The following is a 23,999-nucleotide window of genomic DNA, read 5'->3' as shown; positions in this document are numbered from 1 at the left end:
AGCCCCCAATAAAATGATTTTTAAAAAAACCCTCAAGCATCTGTTGAAAACTATTGATCAGGCAATTCTAGAGTACTAAATAGATCTCTGTGGAATTGTCAGGAAAGTTTTCCTAGGTAGGTAAGCGTGGGTGTTAAGGAATCTGATTTGGCAGGTATAATACTCCACTAAAGGAAAATACAGCTTAGAAAGTTTACAGTAAAAGCAAGTCAGTCACGTCATACAGGTCCACACCCGGGTGTTAAGAAGGCTGGGCCATAAGGGAGCTGGATCATTGTTAGCTAAGGGTGGAGGAGGCAATTGGCAGGAATGCTGCCTGCTCTGGCCAAGTAGTTCACAATTGACAGCTGAAGGGAAACGAATGTGATCAAAACAAAGGAATTACAGTGTTTTTTAGTTCTGGAGATTTTGTTTGTTTGGTTTGTCACCGGTAGTGAGCCAGCTTTGTATATTCATACATCTCTCAGCATTCTTCAGTATTGTCCACAAATAAATACTTTTAACACTCATCTGGAAATCTTCAGGGGCCCAGAAAGACTCCTCTTCCTGCCGTGGAGCATCTGATGGGCTGTAACTGCAGTTCACAGCCCAATCCGTAACTAACTAGCCACCAGGACTGCTTCCAAGGAGCAGGGAGGGACTCCCTGCCATGAACTCTGTTCTGACTCAAGGCCACTCTATAGCGCGGGGTAGAACTGGCCTGTGAGTTTATGGGCTGCAGCTCTTTACAGGAGTGGAAAGCCTCATCTTTCCCATTAATTAACGGAACAGCCAGGAGGGGCTGTTTTCCAAGCATGTCTCTCTCCCTCTTCGTTTCCATGCCGGCTTGCCACAGTAAACTTTAATTCGGGAAAACTATGTTCTAATCGATGAGGTAATGCCTTGAAAGTGCTTAGCCGAGTGGCTCAGAGGAAACACTCAACAAATGATGGTTATTTGATCTTAGGCCTCTTAACCTTTTGGTATTTGGTTTTCTCAATTTGAATGGACGGAACGAGTCCCAGATGGTCTTTCAGGCTCCTGTCAGCCCCGACAATCTCCTGCTTCAAGTGGATATCGCGTAAATATTTGCGGAACAGACCAAGCAAACTGACTTTCCAGGAGCTGGGCTCAGAGGCCAAGAGTCGGCCGGCGCGGGGGGGGGGGGGGTGGGCAGGCCTGGCCTCCGGGTAGCATCCAGCGTTTGGAGGAGAACACACACTCCAGCGCCTAGACCCGACAAGAAGGTCGGGACCAGCCAGTCTCCCTACGAGATCTCCGCCCCTCCCCCGGGGCCCGAACCCAGTGGTGGGCGGAGCAGGGTAGTAGGCGGGCCTCGCCCCAGCCCGCCCCTTCCGGCCGCAGCTCCGCTCCGGCAACAGCCCCGCCCGTCGCTATGACTCCGCCCCCGACCCCGCCCCATCACGAGCTCGGCGCCGCGTCCTCTCAGAGCGCGCCCGCCCGTCCGCCCGCCGGCCCAAGGCCGAGTCCACCGGCGACGCTCTGAGGTCACCGACGGGGCCGAACAGCAGGGGGCGGAGGGACGGAGGGAAGATGGCGGCCGAGGCCGGATATTGGCGCCGCCTCCCCCAATCCTGGAGCCGGCGCAGATGAGGCGGCTCGGCTGGGGCCAGCGGCGCTTCGGAACACGAGCTGGGGGGACCCTGGCGGTGGGGCCTGGCCCTGCTATATGCCGGTGCCTCGGCTAGCGTGAGCGGCGGCGGCGGCGGCGGCGACGCCTCTTCCCTCGGGCGCTTTCCCAGTCGCAGCGCGTCCGACAGGGCGGCGGGCGGCGTGAAGGGGATGGAGGACGTTAACTCCAATGTGAACGCGGACCAGGAGGTGCGGAAGCTGCAGGAGCTGGTGAAGAAGCTGGAGAAGCAGAATGAACAGCTGAGGAGCCGCTCCGGGGCCGTGCAGAGCGCCGGCTCGCTGGGGCCCGGCAGCCCGGTGCGGGCCGGCGTGTCCACTCCCTCCTCGGGCGCCGCGTCCCCGCGGGGCTTCCCCCTGGGCCTCAACGCCAAGTCGGGCTGCGGGGCGAGCTCGGGCCCGAGGCGGACGAGCAGCGAGGAGCTGCGGGACGCCACCTCCTTGCTGGCGGCGGGCGAGGGCGGCTTGCTGGACGAGGTGGAGCCGCTGCGGCCCGAGGAGCTGGAGCGCCTGTCAGGCTGCGACGAGGAGGAGGAGAGCTGGTGAGTGCGGGGCGCTGGGCCGTGCTGGGCGGGGCGGGGATGGGCCCTGGGGGCGGAGGGCGCCCGCCGAGGGTCTCCGAGCCGGAACGCCTCGCTTTGTGTAGCCGGGCGGCTGACTCGGGGTCTGGCTTGGGCTATGGAGAGATCCACTCGGGACCAGGGGGGGACCAAGGCTGGTAGTGGGTTCTCCGCCAGGCCGGGACTCCAGGTACTGTCCCCTGTTGGGGTTTCGGGGGGCGGCCTTGCCGTGCGAAGAGTCCGAGGTGGCTAGGCGCCGTGCTTTGTGTAACACGCTGGCTTTCGGACGGCGGCCTGGGAATTCGGGTGGCAGGGAGGGGTCGAGTCCGGGGGACCGAGCGGAGTCGGCTACCTGTTTCAGTGGCCAGTGCCTTGGGCCGGGGTGAGGTGGATGCCTTTTTGGCGGGGATGTGGAGAGCGTGTGAATGAGCCCTCCCCGACGGGCGGCAGCGGGGCAAAGCTTGCTTTGTGTCGAGAGGGCCGAAGAAGGTGCTGCTTTGTGTGCAGAGTCAAGGGTGGAATGCGTCTTAGCATTTATGCTGGATTTTTTTTTTTTTAAGAAGAATCAGCTTTGGGAATTCTTCAGGGCTGGGAAGTGACAGTTGTCACAGCAACCTCTCCACGTCGTCCTGGGGCCAGAGAAAGGAGCCCTATTTGGAAATCTGTCTTGTCACAAGCCACTTTTTGATGAAATTGTGGCCCAAACCACAATATCACTTTCCCCAATTAGAAGATCTAGGGAAGACCCTTTCCATCGTATTTTACTGCAGCGGAATATAAAGATAACCATGGAGAAAATGTCTTCATTTATCCTTCTGAAGGTTTTAATCTTTGGCTACATTATCTTTGTCGAGGTTGAAAGTTTTGGTTTAGTGAAAGAGAAAGCCTTCCTAGGCACTTTGGTGTATCGTAGGGTTCAGACTTTACTGGGAGATAGTTCATACAGACCTGGATTCAAGCCCTGGCTTTGCCTTACTAGCAGCATGACCTTGGGGAGTTACTCCGAGCCTTCTTCCTGTCGTTGATGGAAAAAAAATATAACAGTTCTTATCTCTACAGAGTTGTGAAGATTAAGTGAGGTAATCTGGGTGTGCCTTTTATCTCTGGGTCTGGCATGTCATGTGTTAAGCTCAGGGAGGCTGTTACTATACTAGGACCGAGTCATTTAAATCAAAACATAAAACTTAAGGAAGTTTGTACAGTATCTCTTGGGAGGTTCTAAACATTCGTAAGTGTTGATCCCAGTTTATAAGGTAGTTACAATTGGGGAGAGCTAAGCTTATGCAGTTAGAGAAGATTAGATATGTGATGACATGCCAAAAGAATGGTTAAAACAAACCATAACACACTGCCCTTAAGTTTATCCCAGCTCAGTGACCTTACAGGACAGGGTAGAATTGTCCCTAGCTGAGAGCAGAAAAGACCAATAATTCAGAAAGTGGGAAGAGAATAATCCAAAGTAGTTGGGACAAACTTTAGCGAGGCGGTGGCATTGGAGCCTGGGGTTGGGGAAGAGTGGCAAAAGGGCATTTTTGGTTCTGATTTGAAAACTGCAAGAGGAGAGCTTGAGGTATTTGTAGAACTTCCAGTTAAGGCAACTTGAATGACAGGTACCCTTGAACATATGTTATCAAGCTTTATTGAATTGCAAAGTGACACCAAATATTATTAGATCTTACTGTCATGACAGTTTATCATCTTCGTGTGAAAGCACATCCTCCCCGGGCATTGTATACACTTTAAGAGAACCCAGAATCTTCTGAATGTCGTCACCTGCTTTTTCCAAACAATGTTGATAATGGTGCTCTTAGTAATGTGGACTCGCTGCACTCATGGGCCCATTTTAGATTTTGTATTATTAGAAAACATTCACTCCACTTGGAGAAGCTGATTAAGGATTTGGCTGCTTTGATTTCCAAGCATAGGTTCATTAGGATAAAGCAAGTTCTAAATACTGTGGCAAGAGATTTTTCTTTTTAAAATTATTCTTACTTTGATTCCAGCTTTATAGTGGCTATTGTAGATGTTTCAATCTTTTCTTGATGAGTTTAGTGTGAATTGAAATTTTGAGAACTCACATTTGATTTGGGGTATGTGTTTAGCGCATAGTTCAGCAGGGGATGGGTTTCAGTAATAGTGGAAGGTAAGTTCACAATCAAGACTATTTTCTTTCTTAGAAAGCTAAATGCCTCCCATTTTATATCTTCTACACATTATACCTTCCTTTTTTTTATTCAGAGGAATATCTTTTCCCAAGTATGTGTCACACAGTGCTAATTCAGAATGGGTCAATAGAGTTTGTTAGGTGTGGTCGGTTCTGACTCACAGCAGCGCGATGTACAGCACAACAAAACGCTGCCCATTCCGGTGGCCATCCTCACAATTGTAGTCAGTAGGTACTATCCGAATAATAGTTGTGGGGTTTGGGGAGCAAATAAATGCGTGAAAACCAAAATTCAAGAAAAATATTTCTTTAATGCTGAACTTTTCAAATATGCTAATATGTACTCAGTATTGCGATTCTCTAAGTAGTAGTGTTTTCTAGACTTAATGAGAGCTCCATTTCATTTAGAACATTTAGAAAACAATGATCTTAAATCAGTGACTTTCTTACATGTTTTCTTTTTTGGACCCAGCTCCCATGGTAAGAAATAGATTTTACATCACAACCGAGTATACACATGTACAATTGAAACAAAAGTTTTGGGCAATGAATGTACAGATGTGTTTTACACAATTGATGCATCTATGGATTGTGATATGAGCCCCTAATAAAACATTTTTAAAAAAGAAAGAAAAGTTTCACAAAACTGGTTACTTTCACTATAGGGCATGCATGGATATTTTGTACTTTGTTCCACCAGGGGAAAATTGGTTCCAACCCACTAAGCTGATTTCATGACCCATTAATGGATTGCAACTCTCAGTTGGAAAAGACTGCTCTAGAGCAAAGCAAACATCTAGGGATGGGAGCTAACTAACAGTGTTGTGCATCCTAGCGTGTCAGGCAGTGCTAGGCAGCTTATAAATATTTTTGTATTTAATTGCACTTAATTTTTATCTTTTATGAGGTAAGGCACATTTTATAGTTAAGGAAACGGAATCTCTCCTGGAGTGTCAAATAACACACAGAAATGATGGGGCTAGGATTTCAGTCCAGTTCATTCTGTTCTCCAAAGCCTATGCGGTTCCCACTATATTTTGCTTTTTCCCAAGTATTTAGCCCCTTTCTGCATGAATAACCCCAGAAAGTGCTGGGTTAAGTATTGCACTGCTAACCACAAGCCGTCTGCTCCGGTAAGAATTTACCATCTTGGAAATCCTATATAGGGTATTATGAGTCCAGTTGGCTTGGTAACAGAGGGTTGGAGTCTTGAATATATAACTCCTGTCCCTCTCCCCAACCCCTGGAACCCAGGCATAGTAGAAATCACCAGTCCTCCAGGGAGAAAGATGAGGCTCTCTACTCCTGTAAACAATTTCAGTTCAGAAGCCACCGGGGCTGTTCTAATTTTACCCTGTCCTGTGAGGCTTGCTATAAATTGGAATGGACTCCATGGCAGTGAGAGAGTTAACCCCTGATTTCCCCCCCACCACACACTCTAAGCATTCTCTCTTCTTTATAGCGGTAATGACTCCAGGCTACTTAACTGTTCTGTAGATAATGTAACCCTCTGCACCTTCAACCTCATCTCATGGTCATTTTTCTCTTAATGAACTTCAGCTGCTCACTGTTATTAACCGTAGCACCCAGAACTGTATTCAGCATGTCTTAGATTCTACTTGGCCAAAGAGTACAAGGTATGATGCCTTGCTTGAATTAAATGCCATTACTTAAAAAAATTTTTTTAAATGAACAATTTTCAGCTTCTGTTACGTATGTGAAAGTATTACGTTTTTTGCATTTCATTTTTTTGGTCACCATTTAAGTATTTAACATGATTTGTTCTTTATAATCTTTAGAATTGTAATACTTAGGGTTTGCAGTGGCTGATTTTGGTTTGGTCATTTTCATATTTGGTGGTCATGTCTACTAGATTATTCAAGTTGCTGATAAAAGTAGTAAATTAGACAAAGAACTCTGAAGTCTACAACCTGACGAGATTCCTCACTGGTTAACATTAGTTCTTTAATCAACACATTTTGGTGGTTGGATAGCTATTATTTCCAGCTGTTCTTATAAGACTACTATAACCTTTTGTCTGGTTATTTATATTCTCAGAAACCCACAGGGGCAGTTCTGCTCTGCCCTGTAGAGTGGCCACTATGAGTCAGAATCAACTCTCTCTGCCAGTGAGTTTGGTGGGTTTGGTGCCCATGAGTTCTCACCTATAGTCATGTAAGCTTGTCAAAATAAAAATGGTCATTAATTTATTTAAACTTGTTTATGATGAATGTTTTGACTTGGGTAATCATTTTTCCCTTAGAATTTTGCAAGGAATGCACTTGTAATACATTTTCAGTTACTTGTTGCCCTCAAGTTGATTCCAACTCCTGGCAGCCCGCTTTCTGTCACAGTAGGACTGTGACACTGAGGTTTCGCAGTGGATAATTTAAAAAATTTGTGTTTCGACAGAGGACTACAGTCTCCCTTTAGATATTGTGTTTCCCTTTATCCAGGCTTTTAGTCATGTCCCTGTTTTCTATTGACGTTTTTGGATTATTTTTAATGATTCTATGATAAAAATTTCAGTTTAGAAGAATAGACCTGAACCCAATAAATGCCAACTTCCTGTCACCTTGTTTCACCTGAACTTTACTTTTCTTTCAAGAATGCTTTTTCTGCTCTCTTGATTTTGGACAATTTTGCAAACCAACATCATCAAATAATTGACAATCCCTGTTCTTCTCTCTTATAATGCATATTTCCCTCAGCTTTGTAGGTTGTCAATGTGATTTTTTTCCAAAGGTTGGTTGTTGGGTTTTTGGTAAGTGAACTATAATTTACATGCCAACATGTTTTACGCTTTGAAAGTACAATTCACTGGGTTATAGTCATATAGTTGTGTAGCCATTAGTATACTTCCAGATCATTTTTATGACCTGAGAAAGAAACACCAACCCATAGAAGTCACTCTCCACTGCTCCCTGCCCCAGCTCCACCAATCTACTCTGGTGACTGTGAAATGGCCTACTCCAGTCATTTCTTATAAATAGAACCACATTGCAGCTTTTGTTTCTGGCCTTTCGCTTAGCATCATGTTTTGAAGGAACATTCCTATTGTACCATGTGTCTGTTCTTTATTCCTTTTGGTTTGTTTTATGTCTGAACACTACTCCATTGTGTGGCTATACTGCATTTGTTTATCCAGTCATCATTTAGGTTGTTCCTACTTTGAAGCAATTATGAGTGATGCTCTGAATCAAGTTTCTGTGTGGACATGTTTTCATTTCTCGTGGCTCTGTTTAGTACTGGAATTACTAGGTCAAGTGGAATTGCTAGGTTAACTTTTCGAGAAGCTGCTAGATTCTCTCCCATAATTGCGGTATAATTCTACCTTCCTACCAGTATGGCATTTCTAGTCTCTTCATTCTTGCCAACAGGCATTAGAATAGAGAAAGGTGGTTACCCAAAAGCCATTCACCATGTGTAAGTCAAACCAAATGAAAACCATTTTTGTTGTTACTGAATGTGATTTTGATCCACAACCATCCTAGTGGATGTGAAGTGGTATGAAATTTTGACTTGGATTTGCATGCCCCCAAGTGGCATCATGGTTACACTTTGAGCTTCTAACCACAGAATAGCAGTTCATAACTATCAGCCACTCTTCAGGAGAAAGTGGAGGCTTTCCACTCTGGTAAAGAGTTACAGTCTCGGAAACCCATGGGGGCAGTTCTACCCTGTTCTGTGGGGTTGCTGTGAGTCAAAATTAATTCAATGGCAGTGAGTTTGTTTTTTTGTATTTTTTAATGACATGATGTGGAGCATCTTTTAATTGGCCATTTGTATATCTTCTTTGAAGAAATGTCTTTTAAAATACATTGCCCATTTTCTAATTGTCAAGTTGTAAGTTCTTTATATATTCTGAATACTAGGCCTTCATTAGATAATAGATTTGTAAATATTTTCTGTCATTTTTTGGGCTGTCTTCTCACTTTTTGGATGGTGTCCTTCAAAACACACAGTTGCCAATTTTGATGAAATAAACCATTCATCTATACATTTCATTTGTTGCTTATGTTTTTGGTGTCGTAGTTTAAAAGCCTTGCCTAGTTGAAGATTTACTCCTTTTCTCCTAGAGTGTATCTTTTTAGCCCTTGGATTTAGGTTTGATCCATTTCGTGTTCTTATATAATGTGCAGTAGAGAGTCTAGCTTCATTCTTTTTGAATGTAGATAATCCAGCACCATTTAATAAAAAGACTGTTCTTTTCCTCTTGAATGTCTCGGCAGCTTTGACAAAAATCAGTTACCTCTAAATGTATGGATTTATTTATGGACTCACAAATCTATTCCATTGGTCTGTGTGTCCATCTGTATGGTAAAAGCCCTGGTAGTGCAATCGGTACGTACTCCATTGCTAATCAAATGGTTAGCATTTCATATTCACCCCGACTCTTTAGAAGAAAATTGGTTATCTGCTTTCATAAACAGTACAGACTAGGAAACCCTATGAGGCAATTGTACTGTCACTTATGGTCACATATATGGGTTGAAAATTGGGTCAGTGGCACACAACAACATGACATACTGCACAGCTTTGTTGACTAGTTTTTTTTAGGTAAGTTCTGAAATTAGGAGGTGTGATTTCAACTTCTCAAGATTTGTTGACTATTCTGAGTTTCTTGTATTTCCACATGAATTTTAAGGTCAGTGTGTTAATTTCTGAGAAACAGTGGGATTTTGGAGACTCACTCCCATCGAGTCAGTATGACCCATAGTGACCCTATAGGACAAGGTAAAACTGCTTCTGTATGCTTCCAACCCTGTAACTCGTTATGGTAGTAGAAATCCGTCTCCCTTGGAGCGGCTGGTGGCTTTGAACTCAGGATCTTGCAGATCGAAGCCCAACTTCAGTGAACACTACACCAGTAGTGCTCCTTCAGATTTTGGTAAGGGTTTACATTCAAATCTGTAGAAAATTTTGGATAGTGTTTTCATCTTAAAAATTTTGATTTTTTAAGTTAATAGACACTGAATAAATTTTTACATTTATTTAGGTCTTTATTCTTAACTATGTTTTGTAATTTCTAGTGTGCAAGTCGTAACACTACTTTTATTACATCTATTCCTCAAATCACTGCCATCAAGTTAATTCCTACTCACTGCAACTACTTATGCTATTGTGAATAGAATCATTTTCTCAATTTTATTTTATAAAAGATCAAACTGTCAAGGTTTTCATTTTACTAGGACTTACAATGAATGCTTTATGGAAGCAGCAGTCAAGAAAACAAATGACTTCCTGCACTGAGCAAATCTACTACACAGACCTTTTTAAATGCTTAAGAGCAGGGATGTCACTTTTAAGACTAAAATGCACCTGACCCAAGTTACAGTATTTTAATCACCTCTTATGAACACGAAAGCTGTATAATGAATGAATAAAGAAGAGTAGAGAATTGATGTGTTTAAATTACGGTTTTGACAAAGAATCTTGAAAATATTACGAGCTGCCAGAAAAATAAACATGTCTTGGAACTACAGCCAGAATACTAGAAACAAGGATGACGAGCTTTTGTCTCATGTGCTTTGGACAAGTGACTAGGAGAAACCAGTTGCTGGAGAAAGGCATCATGCTTGGTAAAGTGGAGCCTCGGCACAATAGAGGAAGACCCGCAGCTGGCTTGACACGATGGGGCAAGCCTGGAAGTGTTTCCTTCTGTTGCACATAGGGTCGCCAAGAGTTGGAGCCAGTGCAGTGGTACCTAACAACAACTGTGTACAAACATAGAATTTAATTTTGCTTATTGATGTTTGTGATAAATGGCCTGGAGTTATAGCTGATCTCCTCTGGCTTCCCTATTGCCCTGAGGCAAGAGTTAGACATACATATCTTTATGCTCCATCCTTTTTTACTTATTCTGATGGCAGCCGTTCAATCATTGATCCACAGCAGCAGCTCTCCCCAGCCAAATCTCTCTGGTCCTTAGCCCTCAGCCATGGACAAGGAAACCTACCTGTCGATCTGTCTCGTAGTCCAGTGGTCTCAGCTCTGCTTCTTTTGCCCTGTTTCATAGTCTTCCTGCCAGTCTCTGGTGCCACTGGTATAATCTCTGTCACTTTAGACAGATCTGGAATGTGCCCTTTTGATGGACTGGACCTTCTTTCTGTGTTGAGATGATTCTTCGACACAGTGGAGTGGGTTTTGCCTAGCTGACTGTACCTCCATGTCTTAAGTCATGCCTTCTAGTAGAGACTAAAGATACCCCAAGGAAGCAAAGGCTGTGACTTCATTTATACCCTCTACTAAATTAAAAAACTCAATCCCACTATAATCCTGGCTATTAGCATAGCACAGAACGTCCCCAACATGGGTTTATAACCACAGCAGGCACAGAGTCCAGAATTAACACATCATAGAAGGAATTATGGCTAGACAGCCATAAAAGCGGTGGTTCTCAACTTTCTTAATGCCATGACCCTGTAATACAGTTCCTCATGTTGTGGTGACCCCCAACCATAAAATTATTTTCATTGCTACTTCATAACTGTCATTTTGCTACCGTTATGAATCGTCATGTAAGTATCTGTTATACAGGATGTTATTTTCACTGTTACAAATTGAACATAAGGCATAGTGATTCATCACAAAAACAATATGTATGTATTTATTTCTAATTACAAAGAAATGAAATTTTGTCTTGAAGCATGGTGTAGCATGGGTAACAGTTTTCACACCAGGTTCTCATATGTAGGCATATCTGCATGTGGGCAGACCCACCTGGAGATTTATAGAGGAACATTGTCTCAGTTCCTAAGACCATGGGAAATATGTGTGATGGTCTTAGGTGACCCCTGTGAAAGGGTTGTTCGACCCCCAACGGGTTCTCAACTCACAGGTTGAGAACTGCTTTAGAGTTATCATATGTAGAAGATCTTGTTATCTGTGCCTCAAGACAGTTTTACTTCTTTTCCAGTCTGTATGCCTTTTATTTCATTTTCTTGTCTTTACATCTTACCTGGCTAGAACCTCCATTACAATGTTGAGTAGATATGAAAAGAACAAGGATTTTTAATGTGATTTAGAAGTTCATTCTATTGCTTTTTCAATGATTTTTTAAAATTGTGTGTATGTATGGATTGTGATGAGTTGTATGAGCCCCCAATAAAATGATTTTTTAAAATTGTGGTTAAAATATCTACAATAAAATATTTACCAATTTAACAATCTTTACATGTGTGATTCTGTAATACTGATAAATTATTCATATTGTGCAGTCAGTGCCCCCTAAGCAAAAATTGGTTTATTTCATGTGAGATTGTGTAGTTACCCTTTTGTGATTATTTCACTCAGAATAATGCATTAAGACTTCATTTTTCTGTATATGACTGAATAGTATTTCATTTGTCTGGAAGCCACTCTTTGTTTAACCATTCAGCTGTTGATGGGCGTTTCATTTTCCACCGTTTGATCTGAAAATGGCTGCAGTGAATATTCGTGTCTAGATTGGAATTGCTGGCTTCTGTGGTAGTTCTTTGTTCAACTTTTTGAAGAACAGCTAAACTTTTCCAGAGCTATAGTTTACATTCCTACAAACCCTGGAAGATTCCAGTTTATCCACAACTTAACCAACAGCTGCTATTTTCCTTTTTTTTCCATTGCCATTTCAATGGAAGTGATATGGTATCTCATTGTGGTTATCATTTGCATCTACCTGATGGAGCCTGAGGTGACTAGCATTGGGCCTTGATCCTCAGGGTCAGCAGTTTGAAACCATGAGCAGCTCTACAGGAGAAAAACAAAAAAAACTTCATGGATTCATGAGTCCATGCCAACTCTTAGCGACTCTGTAGGACAGGATAGAACTGCCTCAATGAGTTCCTGAGACTGTAACTTTTGATGGGGGTAGGAAGCCCCATCTTTCTCCCATGGCCTGGTGGTAGCTTCAAACTGCAAAGATGGGCTTTCTACTCCTGCAAACAGTTAAGGTCTCATAAACTCACAGAAGCAGTTCTACCTTGTCCTCTAGCAGCAGTTCTCAACCTGTGGGTTGAGACCCCTATGGGGTTGTGTGTCAAACGACCCTTTCACAGGGGTTGCCTAAGACCATCAGAAAACACATATTTCTGATTGTTTTGTGATTAATCACTACACTTTAATTTATGTTTAATTTGTAACAATGAAACTATATCCTGCCTATCAGATATTTACATGATGATTCTTAACAGTAGCAAAATTACAACTATGAAGTAGCAATGAAAATAATTTCATGGTTGGGGTTCACAATACGAGGTACTGTATTAAAAGATGATAGCATTAGTAAGGTTGAGAACCACTGCCCTGTAGGGTTTGCTGTGAGTCGGCATCTACTCAGTTAGGTTTCTGGGATACTTTACCATGGTCTTGCTTCTCAACGCTGGAAGAATTCACATGGCAGAAGCACTTTTGTAATTCAATTTACTTTTATGAGGGAGAGGAACGTTTTAGGTAATACAGTCTCAGATAGTATACTTCTTCCAGGGGAGAACGAAAGATGGAAAAATGGTCACAAAGTGCAGTCCAGAGAACCAAAAGAAGAGCCAGGGTGAACCCTGAGGGGACGTGCAAGTGCAAGCACACCAGAGAGATCCCACTGCCTCACTTGAAAAGAGAGCACTTGAAAGATGGGCAGGACTGGCTCTCAGTCTGTTTATCCCCTCCTATCCTCACTGGCAGGTGGGCGGGGTTGGGGGTAGGCGTGGTTGAGGATACTGGCCGATCTTAGTGGCTGAGTTCTGGCAGACCTGTGACCCGATGTCGCTGGTGCTAATGTGGGTGTGCCCAGGTTGAGCTTCACCTGGGCCTAGGTGGCCTGGGTCTGAGCATGCTCAGCTTTGGATTGTCCTCACAGGTGTCTAATGTGTGCCTGATTTCTTTCCAACCCTTTACTGTGGCATGAACAGCTAATTTTTGTTTAGCGTAGACATTTGCTGGAGACAACCCCTTTATCCCCAATCTTAACACCTGTGACAGTGAGTTTTGGACTACTAATGGCTTGGTATAGTGATTATGCATTGGGCTGCTAACCACAAGGCCAGTAGTATGAAACTATCAGCCACTCCGGGGAATAAAGATGAAGCGTTGTACACTGGTGACAAGTGATGATTTTGGATGCCCACAGGAGCAGTTCTGTGGTATTGTACAGGGTTGTGAGTTAGAATTGAGTTGATGGCAGTTTGTTTTTATTATAGCTAATGAAGGACCTGATGAATAAGCACTGGCCTGTTAGTTGCAAGACCAGTACCTCAAACCAGTCGCTCCACAGGAGAAAGAGGCTATCTGCTGCCATAAAGATTGACAGCCTATATGAGGTCACTCTGCGAGAATCAATGTGACAGCAGTGCTTTAATGGCTAGTGAGGTGCCCTGGTGGCAAAGTAGTTAGTACTCTCAGCTAGTAACTGAAAGGCTGGCAGATCAAATCCACCAGCTACTCCTTGGGAAAATAATGTGTTTATTTCTATAAAGACTACAGCCTTTGAAAGCCCTATGGATAGTTTTAGTCTCTTATACAGGGTCACTATGAGTCAGAGTTAACTCCACAGCAAGCTATTACTAGCTAATGAGGTTGAATATCTCTGTGTGTACTAGTTGGCTATTTTAATATCCTTTATAGTAAAATGTTGCTATTTTGGTTGTAATAATAGGTAACCATTTATGTTTGATTGTGTGGAATATACCATTGCTAAAATACCATGTATTATTTAAGGGGGCTTCAAAAAGTTGTGGGATCATTCCATTTTTTTCAAACTTTTTGAAGCCCACACACAAGGTTTTATCTTTCTAACAATCTATTATTATAAGGGATATCATTTGCCCTATTTTTAAAAAATGAGGACACTAAAGCTTTTGTTAAATAACATGTTTATACTCACTCAAGTATACTGTTAAGCTATGATTGGAACCCAAAAGTGACTCAGTATATCAACACTGACTTAATTCCTATGATCTGTTTTATGATTCTTAATAGATTCATGATATTCTTCATTAGCTAATACAGGTCCCCTTCTTTCCTGATGGCACAAAGGGTTAATCATTAGGCTGCTAACTACAGGCCAACAATTCAAATATTTCAAATCCACCAGCTCCACAGCAAAAAGGCAAGACCGGCTGCTTCTATAAAGGGTTTCAGTTTCAGAAACCGTAAGGAGCAGTTTTCTGGTCACTAGGGGGTGGAAATTTACTTGATGACAGTGGATTATTTTGTCCTTTTACTTTTACTCTTTATTGACCTAAGACCTTAGCACATTTTGTTAGTTTCATTGTATGTGGACTACCTTTTGTACATATTTTTCATGTGCTCAAAGGTCCTTTGGGAAGCTTGGTAATCATAACAGTCCTCATAGCCTGATTTGGAATTCCTGCTCCAACACTTGCTAACTAAATGACCCTGCAGGGGCAAGCTACTAAAACTTTATGCTTCAGCCTCTTTACTTCTCAAATACGGATATAGTTAGTATTTCTACTATCTTCTTTCTCTCTTCTCTTGATGTTTCCTACAGAATCTTTCAAAGTTTCAATTCGAGGTTTGATTTTTTTAATTTTGGTTTCAGATGTGCTAAGTATGTTCTTCCCTTTAGGTTTTCTAATTCTAGGTCCTTGCACATTTCATTATAATATTTGGCTTTGTCTTCTTGAGCTGCCCTCTGAAAATTTCTGTATACCATATATATTCGAGTATTAGCTGACCCAAATATCAGCTGATGCACCTAATTTTACCACAAAAACTGCTTTAAAAATGTGCTGGAAAACTGCTTATACACAAGTATATATGGTAGCTTTTCAACTTCATCAGTCTATTTGCTTTAACTACGATTGAGAGCAAGTTTCGGAGTCTTTTCTGTCATCCACTTTGATCTTTTCTTTATTGCCTGTCTTTTTAGTGACCTTTTTTTCTTCATGAATGAGGTCTTTGATATCCTCCCACAGCTCATCGTGTCTTCTGTCATTAGTGTTCACTGTCAAAATTCAGGGGGACTATGCTCACGGTCGTATTTTGGCTCCTGTGGACTATTTTAATTTTCTCCAGCTTTATCCTGAGCAATTGATGACCGTTCCATAGTCGACACCTGGTTTGGTTTTAGTTGTTGATAATGAATTTCTATATCCACAGATGTCGTCAATTTAATTTTTTGGATTCCATCTGGGAAGGCCCATGTGTTAGTTACCTTTTGTGTTGTTCAAAAAAGGAATTTGCTATGAATAAGTTGTTGGTTTTGCAGAATTCTATCAGGTGTTCTCGGACTTCATTTCTATCACCAAGTCCATATTTCCAACTACGGTTCCTTCCTCTTTGTTTCCAAATCTTGCATTCTAATCACTAATAACTGTCAATGAATCCTGAGTGCATGCTTGATCAATTTCTGACTGAAGTTGTTGGCAGAATTCTTCAATTTCTTCATCAGTACCTTTTGTGGTTGGTGCATAAATCTTAACAGTTGTATTGATTGGATTTCTTTAAAGAGGGATATAATCCAATTACAGATTGCATTGTACTTCATGGAGGATTTTAGCAAGATACTTTCTGACAATGCTACACCATTCCTCTTGACAGTGTTATTTCCCAAAAAGTAGTAAATCATATGATTTCCTGACTCAAAATGGTCAATACCAGTCCATTTCAGCTAACTAATGCTTAAGATATTGATATTCATGTGTTCCATTTCATTTTTGACCACTTCCAATTTTCCTAAATTCACACTTTGCACATTACAAGTTGTAATCATTAGAAGATTTTTGCAGCTGTTTTTCCTTACCTTGAGTCATGCCTCATCAGCAAATGAAGATCCTGAAGGCTCCACTTCCACAGGCTTTGCCAGACTCCTGTCACATGGTCGAGAAATCAGCTCCTCTTCAATCGCATTTCGATTGCCTTCGGATCTGAGACACCCCTGTGCCAGCAGTATCTCTGACAATGTTCTGTTTTCTTTGTTTAGGCTTTCAGTATTTGAAAATGTGTCGAAGCTGTGCATAAAGTTTTCAGCAGCAGCTTCCTCCAAAGTCGGGAGCCAAGTCCTTCTTTGTTGTCTGTTCTTAGTCTGGATCTCCACTGACAACCGTTCACTGTTGGCGATCCTGCTGACATTTGAAATACCAGCATCACAGCAACACACAAGCCACCACAGTATGACACAGTGACAGACAAGCAGTGAATAACCTGGACAAGAATGGGGATTCCAGAACACTCCATTGTGCTCATTCAGAACTTGTACCTGAATCAAGAGGCAGTTGTGCGAAGAGAACCAAGGTGATACTGCATGTTTTAAAATCAGGAAAGGTGTGTGTCAGGGTTGTTTCCTCTCACCATACTTGTGCTATCTATTTGCTGAGCAAATCATCAGAGAAGCTGGATTAGATAAAGAAGAGTGAGGCATCAGGATTGGAGGAAGGCTTATTAACAACCTGCAGGATGCAGATGATGAAACCTTTCTTGCAGAAAGTGAGAAGGAATTGAAGCACTTGCTGAAAAGATAAGTTTGTAACCTTCAGTTTGGAGTATAACTCAATGTAAAGACCCAAATCCTCACAACTGAACAAACAGGTAACATCGTGATCAATGGAGAAAAAAGATTGAACCTGTTGAGGATTTTGTCTTACTTGGATCCACAATCATTGCTCATTGGAAGCAGCAGTCTACAGATCAACAGGCGTATTGCCTTAGGTAAATCCACTGAACAAGACCTCTTTATAGAGTGTTGAAAAGCAAGGATATTATTTTGAGGACTAAGGTGCAGCTGACCCAAACCATGGTATATTCCATCACATCATATGCCTGTGAAAGTTGGACATTGGATGAGGAACACTGTGGAAGAACTGATGCATTTGAATTGTGATGCTGGAGAAGTATATCGAAGGTACCATGGATTGCTAAAAGGACAAACCGGTCTATATTGGAAGAAGTAAGGCCAGAGTGCAAGGATGGCAAGACTTTGTCTGACACTCTGGACATGTCAGAGACCAGTCCCAGGAGAAGGACATCATGCTTGCAAAGGAGGCGGGGTGGGGATGGGGGCGAAAAACAAGGGAAAGATGGATTGACACAGTGGCTGCATCAATGGGCTCAGGCACAGGGACAATTGTGAGGATGACTCAGGACTGTGTGTTGTTTTGTTGTTGTGCATGGAGTTGCTGTGGGTCAGATAGCACCTAACAACAACAGCTGTATAGAATTAAATGTAATACATGTATCTCCTGCTTTTTGAAAGTGATTTACACCACTTCACTTTTACAAAAGGCCTGCATTAATACCTCTTTTCTCTAACGAAAAGAAATCTGAAAAGTATTTTGCTTTCCCTTAAAGCAAAATTGATATTTACCTTTGGTTTTGTAGCAAACATTAAAGAAGCAGTGCACAATCCTAGCAGTGAGTTGTGTCACCAGGCTAGCCAGGGAAGATTTTCATGTTTCTTCCTTTAAAAACTTTTGAGGTTGAAGATAACCACACTAATCTTGGTAAGTTCCTCATGTCCTGTCAAAAACATTTTACTTTATCTTTCTCTTAACCATCAGAAGACAGTTTAAATTTAAATGGACTTCTTATCAGTATACCAAACCATCTGTCATTCATTGAATTCCGATTAATAGTGACCCTATAGGATAGTGCTAGGGGCCTGATGGCCTAGTGGGTTATGCGTTGAGCTGCTCACTGGAAGGTTATTATTGTGTAACCTGGCGCCACTCTGGGAGAAAGATAAGGCTTTCTACTCCTGTAAAGATTTACAGGAACCCACAGAGGCAGTTCTACCCTGTCCTTTAGAGTAACTATGAGTTGGAATCAACTTCATGGCAGCTAGTTTGAGGGCTTTCTAGGGCAGGGCTGTGGTTTTGAATTGCTACCTGTGGTTAGGAGCCCATCATGTAACCTACTATGCCACCAGAGCTACTATCAGTATGCAAGGGGGGCTTCAAAAAGTTAGTGGAAATTTTTCATTCTCTTTCAGTTACATTTTATTGATAAACTTTTCCAACTAAGAAGCTAGTAGATATGTGGTTTTTTCCTCATACCATGCTTTTCACTTACTGGTTTTTACTTTTGAGAATCAGTTTATTACATTGACTCTGTTTCATTTATGATTTTTATAAGGGGCCAGTGTTTCTATTCTTTTTTTTTTTTTTTAGTTCAATACTTAGAACCGTTGTTTGTGAGAAGCACAATGTTGAGTTCACAGAGAAACATGATGGTACTGAAGTTCTTGCTTTCTTAGAAACTGGAATATGGCCAAGTAGGACCACATGGTTGATAAAACAGCCACCATTGTTTGATCAGGTTCTGTCTGCCAAGTATTGTGCAAGGCATTTTATGCATGCTGAATTATTTAATCCTCACAATTTGGAGTGGCAGTTATTGTTATTCCTTTTTTACTCTTAGGGAAATTAACCCAAAGCTGCATGACTGATCAAATGAAATAGAAATGCAAATCATGGCTGAAAGTCATGTCTAATGAAGAATATGTCATTTAGATTGAGTTACATCAGTAGGCTCACACTCACCCAGACACTACACAGGAGAAGGAACAGTGATCTGCTCCTGTCAAGATTGCAGTCATTAAAACCTCAGGGGGCCGTCCTGCTCTGTCACATGGTGTCAAGTGGCATCTAAGTCAGCTAGTTGGGCAGCACACACAGGTTCTAAACAGTTAGCTGGTGAAAGAGAACACTTTTTAACCGTTTGAAGGGCTACAATAAGGATTGACTTTGATATTCTATCTAACTAGAAGTCATCACAAGAACCATTACTGGAAATTACAAGGAAGGGAAAACTTGATTTAATATAAGAAAGCTTTCTGAGAGAATGGTTCAGAAAGCCTCTAGTCTTCTTTAGACAGCAGTGTAATAAGTAAACACCCTTTGTAAGACTGCCCCATACATAGTTCAAGGGCGGGGATTGCACAAAGAATTAGGTAACTTTTAGTTGTGCTTTTAATACTCCATTTCTTTGTTTAAAATAGTGTAATCTCTTTGGGAATACCCCATAACTCAAAGTACTGAGCTTAAATGTGGGAGAGATTGTTAACAATGGGAATATCTTGGCCGTTTTCCAAGTCTCTGACACATTTCTGTGAATTTCCTCAGGAATGACAATTTTTTCTCCCTCATGTGGGTAGCTCAAATCTAATGAATAAAAATGGATTGGCAGGATAGTTAAAGTGTGCAACAGCCCAATTCCATTTTTTATAGCCTTTTCTCCAGTTTTACTTGCTTTTGACAGAAAATTTCATAAACATTTGTGCCATTTACCTCTTGGTGTTATTTTGCATTCTACTTTTTTTCCTGTTCCTCCTCTTACCAAAATATTCCCTTATCCTTCAAAATCCCACTTAGATGATCTTTCCTTTGTGCAGTTTTATGAATTTCCCATTCCCTCTTTATTGCTATCTATCAGTATTTACATGGGTATACTTGGTAGAAAATAAGAAACACGGCGGTCTTGTTTTCTGGTTCAGTTTAAAGCAGATTGTGAGCCATTTAAGTCGAGGAACAGTCTTTAGTGTATACATTTTTATATTTCTGTATAGAATGACAGAATCTTTTGTGCAGTAAGAATTCAGTGACATTAAATTAAATCAATCTGATTATCAATGATACATGCAAAACAATGAGACCAAAATTGTCAACTGACAAGGATCCAGTTCAGGTGAGGAACTTTACGTTTATTCCGAATAATGACATTACTGAAATTATATTATCTTGTAGTGAGTTGAAGAGGAAAATAACTGCCTAGATGTAGTATCTAGTGTTAATATTCCAGTTTACACATAACCAAAATAGTGATGTAGTTCTCTTCAGGACCGTTACAGATGCACTTTGTTTTAAACTTTGTTGTAGTTTATGTGATTTCTAAATTTCCTCTTAGGGACTATGAGTTACTTTTATAATAAAAAAATTCTGTTTATAAAATTTAAGTCCATTATATTACTCTGGATGTACTAAACGAAAAAGAAAAAAAAAGTGAAAGACACTGCAGTCAAGTTGATTCTAACGCATAGCAACCCTATAGGATTGGGTCAAACTCCATAAGATTTCTCAGATGCTTATCTCTCATGAGTACTTGATGGGCTTGAACTGCCAACTTTGAGGTTAGCAACCTTATGCCTAACCCACTGTGCCACCAGAGAAGGTTACTGGATCATAATATAGCATGATTCCTTAAAAAGCCATTGTTGGATCTTATGCTATTTTATGATGGATGAAGAAATGTAGGTTACATTGTTTAAATATGTTTGTGATGGAACTGGAACCAAGACAGCTGATGTGCATGATTTTTATTTTCCTAGCTTTGCATCTGAAAAAAAAAAATCAAAACTCATTCCTAGCAGACTTCCATAAGTAAACTATGTAGTCTGATTCTTTTGGATGGGGGAAGGGAAGGGAACTTTTTTATTTCATATAAGGAACCACAAAGATGTATTGCTCATATCCCCTGAGCCTCTGGGTAGCTGGTGTTAGTGCTTTTCCTCTAGCCCCTCTGAGAACCCTCTGTTTGCAATCCCTAGCTCAGACTGCCCAAGGAACCTGGCACTGGTGCTCTGGTGAGCCCAAAGAGGCTCTTTTCTCTTCCTGCACTCACGCAGGCCTCCACCTCTGTCCTAGTGCCGAACGCACAGGCTCCCAATGTTTGTAGTTACTGGTGTGTTATCCAATACCTCACTTTGAGCTGTGTCCCTTGATAAATCCTGTAACTCGCAGAAGTTCCGTGAGTCTGCAGTCCCTGCCTGCACTTCCATCTTCTTAGGCTTAGCCTGCCTTTATTTTTGTGTTGCAACAGACTCTGTGTCAAATACTTCCTTGAGATGCTTGTGAGTCTGTTCGTCTCACCCTCTTACTGTTCCCCTTGTACTTGTAATTTCCTCCAATGTTGTAGTTAAGTGCTTTCAAGTTGGTTCCAATTCATAGCAACCCTACGTACAACAGAACAAGAGCAAAACACCACTCAGTTTTGTGCCATCTTCACAATTGTTATGTTTGAGACTATTATTGCGGCCACTGTGTCAATCCATCTCATTGAGGACCTTCTTTTTCTAGTCCACTTTGTCAAGTATGATTGATGTCTTTCTCTAGGGACTGGTCTTTCCTGACAACATGTCCAGAGTATATGATACAAAGTTTCATCATCCTTGCCTCTAAGGAGTATTATCTGGCTGTACTTCTTCCAAGATAGTTCAGTTTGTTCTTTTGGCAGTCTAAGGTACTTTCAATCTTTGCTTACACCATAGTTCAGACATATTGATTCTTTTTCAGTCTTCCTTATAGTCAGTACCCAACTTTCACAAGTATATGAGGCAATTGAAAATACCCTGACTTGGGTCAGATGTACTTAGTCGTCAAAATAACATCCTTGTGTTTTTTAAAAAAATATTTTATTGGGAGCTCTTACATATATCATAACATTCCATCAATCACATAAAACAGTATTGTACAATTACTACCACAGTTGGTTTCAAAACGTTTTCTTTCTTTTTTTTTACATAGATGGCATATAATATTTTAAAAATACTATTAAACAATGTATTATTTAAGGTTAAGTATAATATGAGGGGATTTTTTTAAATGTAGAAAAATGAATTAAAATATAATAGCATCTTCCCACTTTCCCCCACTTAAAAAAAATCATTTTATTAGGGACTCATATACCACCGATCTCGAACCATACATACATCAATTGTGTAAAGCACATTTGTACATTCGTTGCCCTCATCATTCTCAAAACATTTGCTCTCCACCCAAGCCCCTGGAATCAGGTCCTCATTTTTTCCCTCCCTCCACCCCCTCCTTCCCTCATCAACCCCTGATAATTGTTTTTCAGTACTCTATAAAGAGGTTTTGGGCAGCAGATTTGTCCAGTACAATATGTCATCTGGTCTCTTGACTGCTGTTTCATGAGCATGAATTGTGGATCCAAGCAAGACAAAATCTTTGACAACTTCAGTCTTTCCTCCATTTATCAAGCTCTTAGTTATTGGTCCAGTTGCAAGGGTTTGGGGTTCCTTGACATTGAATTGTAATTCATACTGAAGACTGCAATTCCTGATCTTCAGCAAGTCCTTCTCATTGTCAACAAGCAAGGTTGTATCATCTTTCTATCACAAGTTGTTAAACCTTTGTCCAATCCTGATGCTGCATTCTTCATATAATCCATCTTCTCTGATGATTTGCTTAATTTACAGATTAAGTAAATATGGTAAGAGGATACAAATTTCCAGTAGAGTAATGAAAATGACTTAAATCTTTTTAACAGAACTTAACAGTTCTTTCTTATTATAAAAGCAATTCATGTTCATAACCAAAAACTTAGAAATCACTAAAAGTATACTGTTCCCCCAGTGTTTCTTCATTCTTTTGCTCAACTGCCTTTAAACTCTATTTAAAATTGTAAGCTGTGATCCTTATTTCCTCCTCCTGGTTTTGCGTGTGTGTGTGTGTGTGTGTGTGTGTGTGTCTTTCATAACCCTACCTTTATCTCTCTTTCTTATCCTATTTGCCTTTCCTTACTGTCCCCACTCTAGATGCTATAAATGGAAAAAAATGTTCTGAGTTGGTAATAGTGCTTCCCACTCATTCACTGCCATCAAGTCAATGCTGACTCATAGTGACCTGTTGTGGGTTTCCGAGACTGTCAGTGTTTACAGGAGTAGAAAGCCCAGTTTTTCCACCTAAGGAGCTGCTGGTGGTTTAAAAATGCCCACCATGCTGATCACAGCCCAGTGAGTAATCACTACACCACCAGGACTCCATTAATAGTGCTTAGTAACCAAGAAATAGAAAATACATTTTAAGCCAACTTTATGAGTTCCCATTTTAAGCTGGCATTAATTACTTAATACTGTCATTCTAAAAGTTGGATGATATGTATAGTTCATTACTTTGTTTTAACTTTGACTTGATTGTTTAAAAGGAGATAATGTGACTAGTAATTAGCAGAATTAAGTAGCATCTTAATGAATGGAGTTACAGGACTATGCTATTCCTTTTAGGTAATACCACAGTGACTCACACTGCTCACTAAAGCACACTGCATGTTGCTTCCTGTTGGATTAGTTTTTAGCAGCAATGGTGAACTTGGATAATAAGTATGTCTACTTTAAGGCTTTCAGTGATAGAAAATTTTGCTTTCCCTGATTTTGTTCAAAATCATACACTCTGGGTCTGTCATCTTGGAGAAGATGGACACATTTAGAAACTAGCTGATTTAAGAGACCTTTAAACTAAAAATTTCTGGGAAATTGCAAACCATCAAAAATGGGAAAAGATCAAATTCAAGAATTGACTATTTCTTAAAAATTTACATATTAATATTGGGTTGCAAACCACAGGTCAACAGTTCAAAACCACTAACCCGACCTCAAGAGAAAGATAAGGTTTTCAACTCCCATAAATCGTTGCAGTCTTGGAAACCCACAGGGGGACAGTTTTACCCTGTCCTTTAGGGTTACCACGAGTCAGAAATGACTCCATGGAAGTGAGTGGTGCGAGAAGCATAGCGTGATAATCATGAAGTTGGGGGTAGCAGTTATGGGTGGACTTTTTGTTTAGTTTTAATGGAAGTGCCATGGTTTCTGTATGTTTAAAAAATAAAAAATCAAGGCAAACCCACTGCTGTTGCATCCATTCTAATAATGAGCCTAGAGGACGGACTAGAATTGCCCTATAGTATTTCTAAGCTTCTCA

General features: G+C 41.1%; 1 protein-coding gene across 3 annotated transcripts in view; it reads left to right on the top strand.

Annotated features, from left to right (window-relative positions):
- Positions 1-1,437: 1,437 nt before the first annotated feature.
- SLAIN2 (SLAIN motif family member 2) overlaps positions 1,438-23,999 on the top strand; it is a 79,527-nt gene continuing 56,965 nt past the window's right edge. For 2 of the 3 annotated variants that reach the window (XM_075544367.1, XM_075544366.1), the window contains exon 1: positions 1,440-2,171. In XM_075544367.1, coding sequence (XP_075400482.1) covers positions 1,783-2,171 — 389 coding nt within the window. In that variant the 5' untranslated portion in view covers positions 1,440-1,782. Of the gene's footprint in view, positions 2,172-23,999 lie in introns of all 3 variants that reach the window. The other variant, XM_075544368.1, reaches the window with a different exon arrangement.

This window comes from Tenrec ecaudatus, chromosome 3 (assembly GCF_050624435.1).
Source record: "Tenrec ecaudatus isolate mTenEca1 chromosome 3, mTenEca1.hap1, whole genome shotgun sequence".
In the NCBI taxonomy this organism is placed as follows: domain Eukaryota; kingdom Metazoa; phylum Chordata; class Mammalia; order Afrosoricida; family Tenrecidae; genus Tenrec; species Tenrec ecaudatus.
The sequence above is the reverse complement of the archived record's forward strand: the minus strand, read 5'-3'. Positions and strand labels throughout refer to the sequence as shown.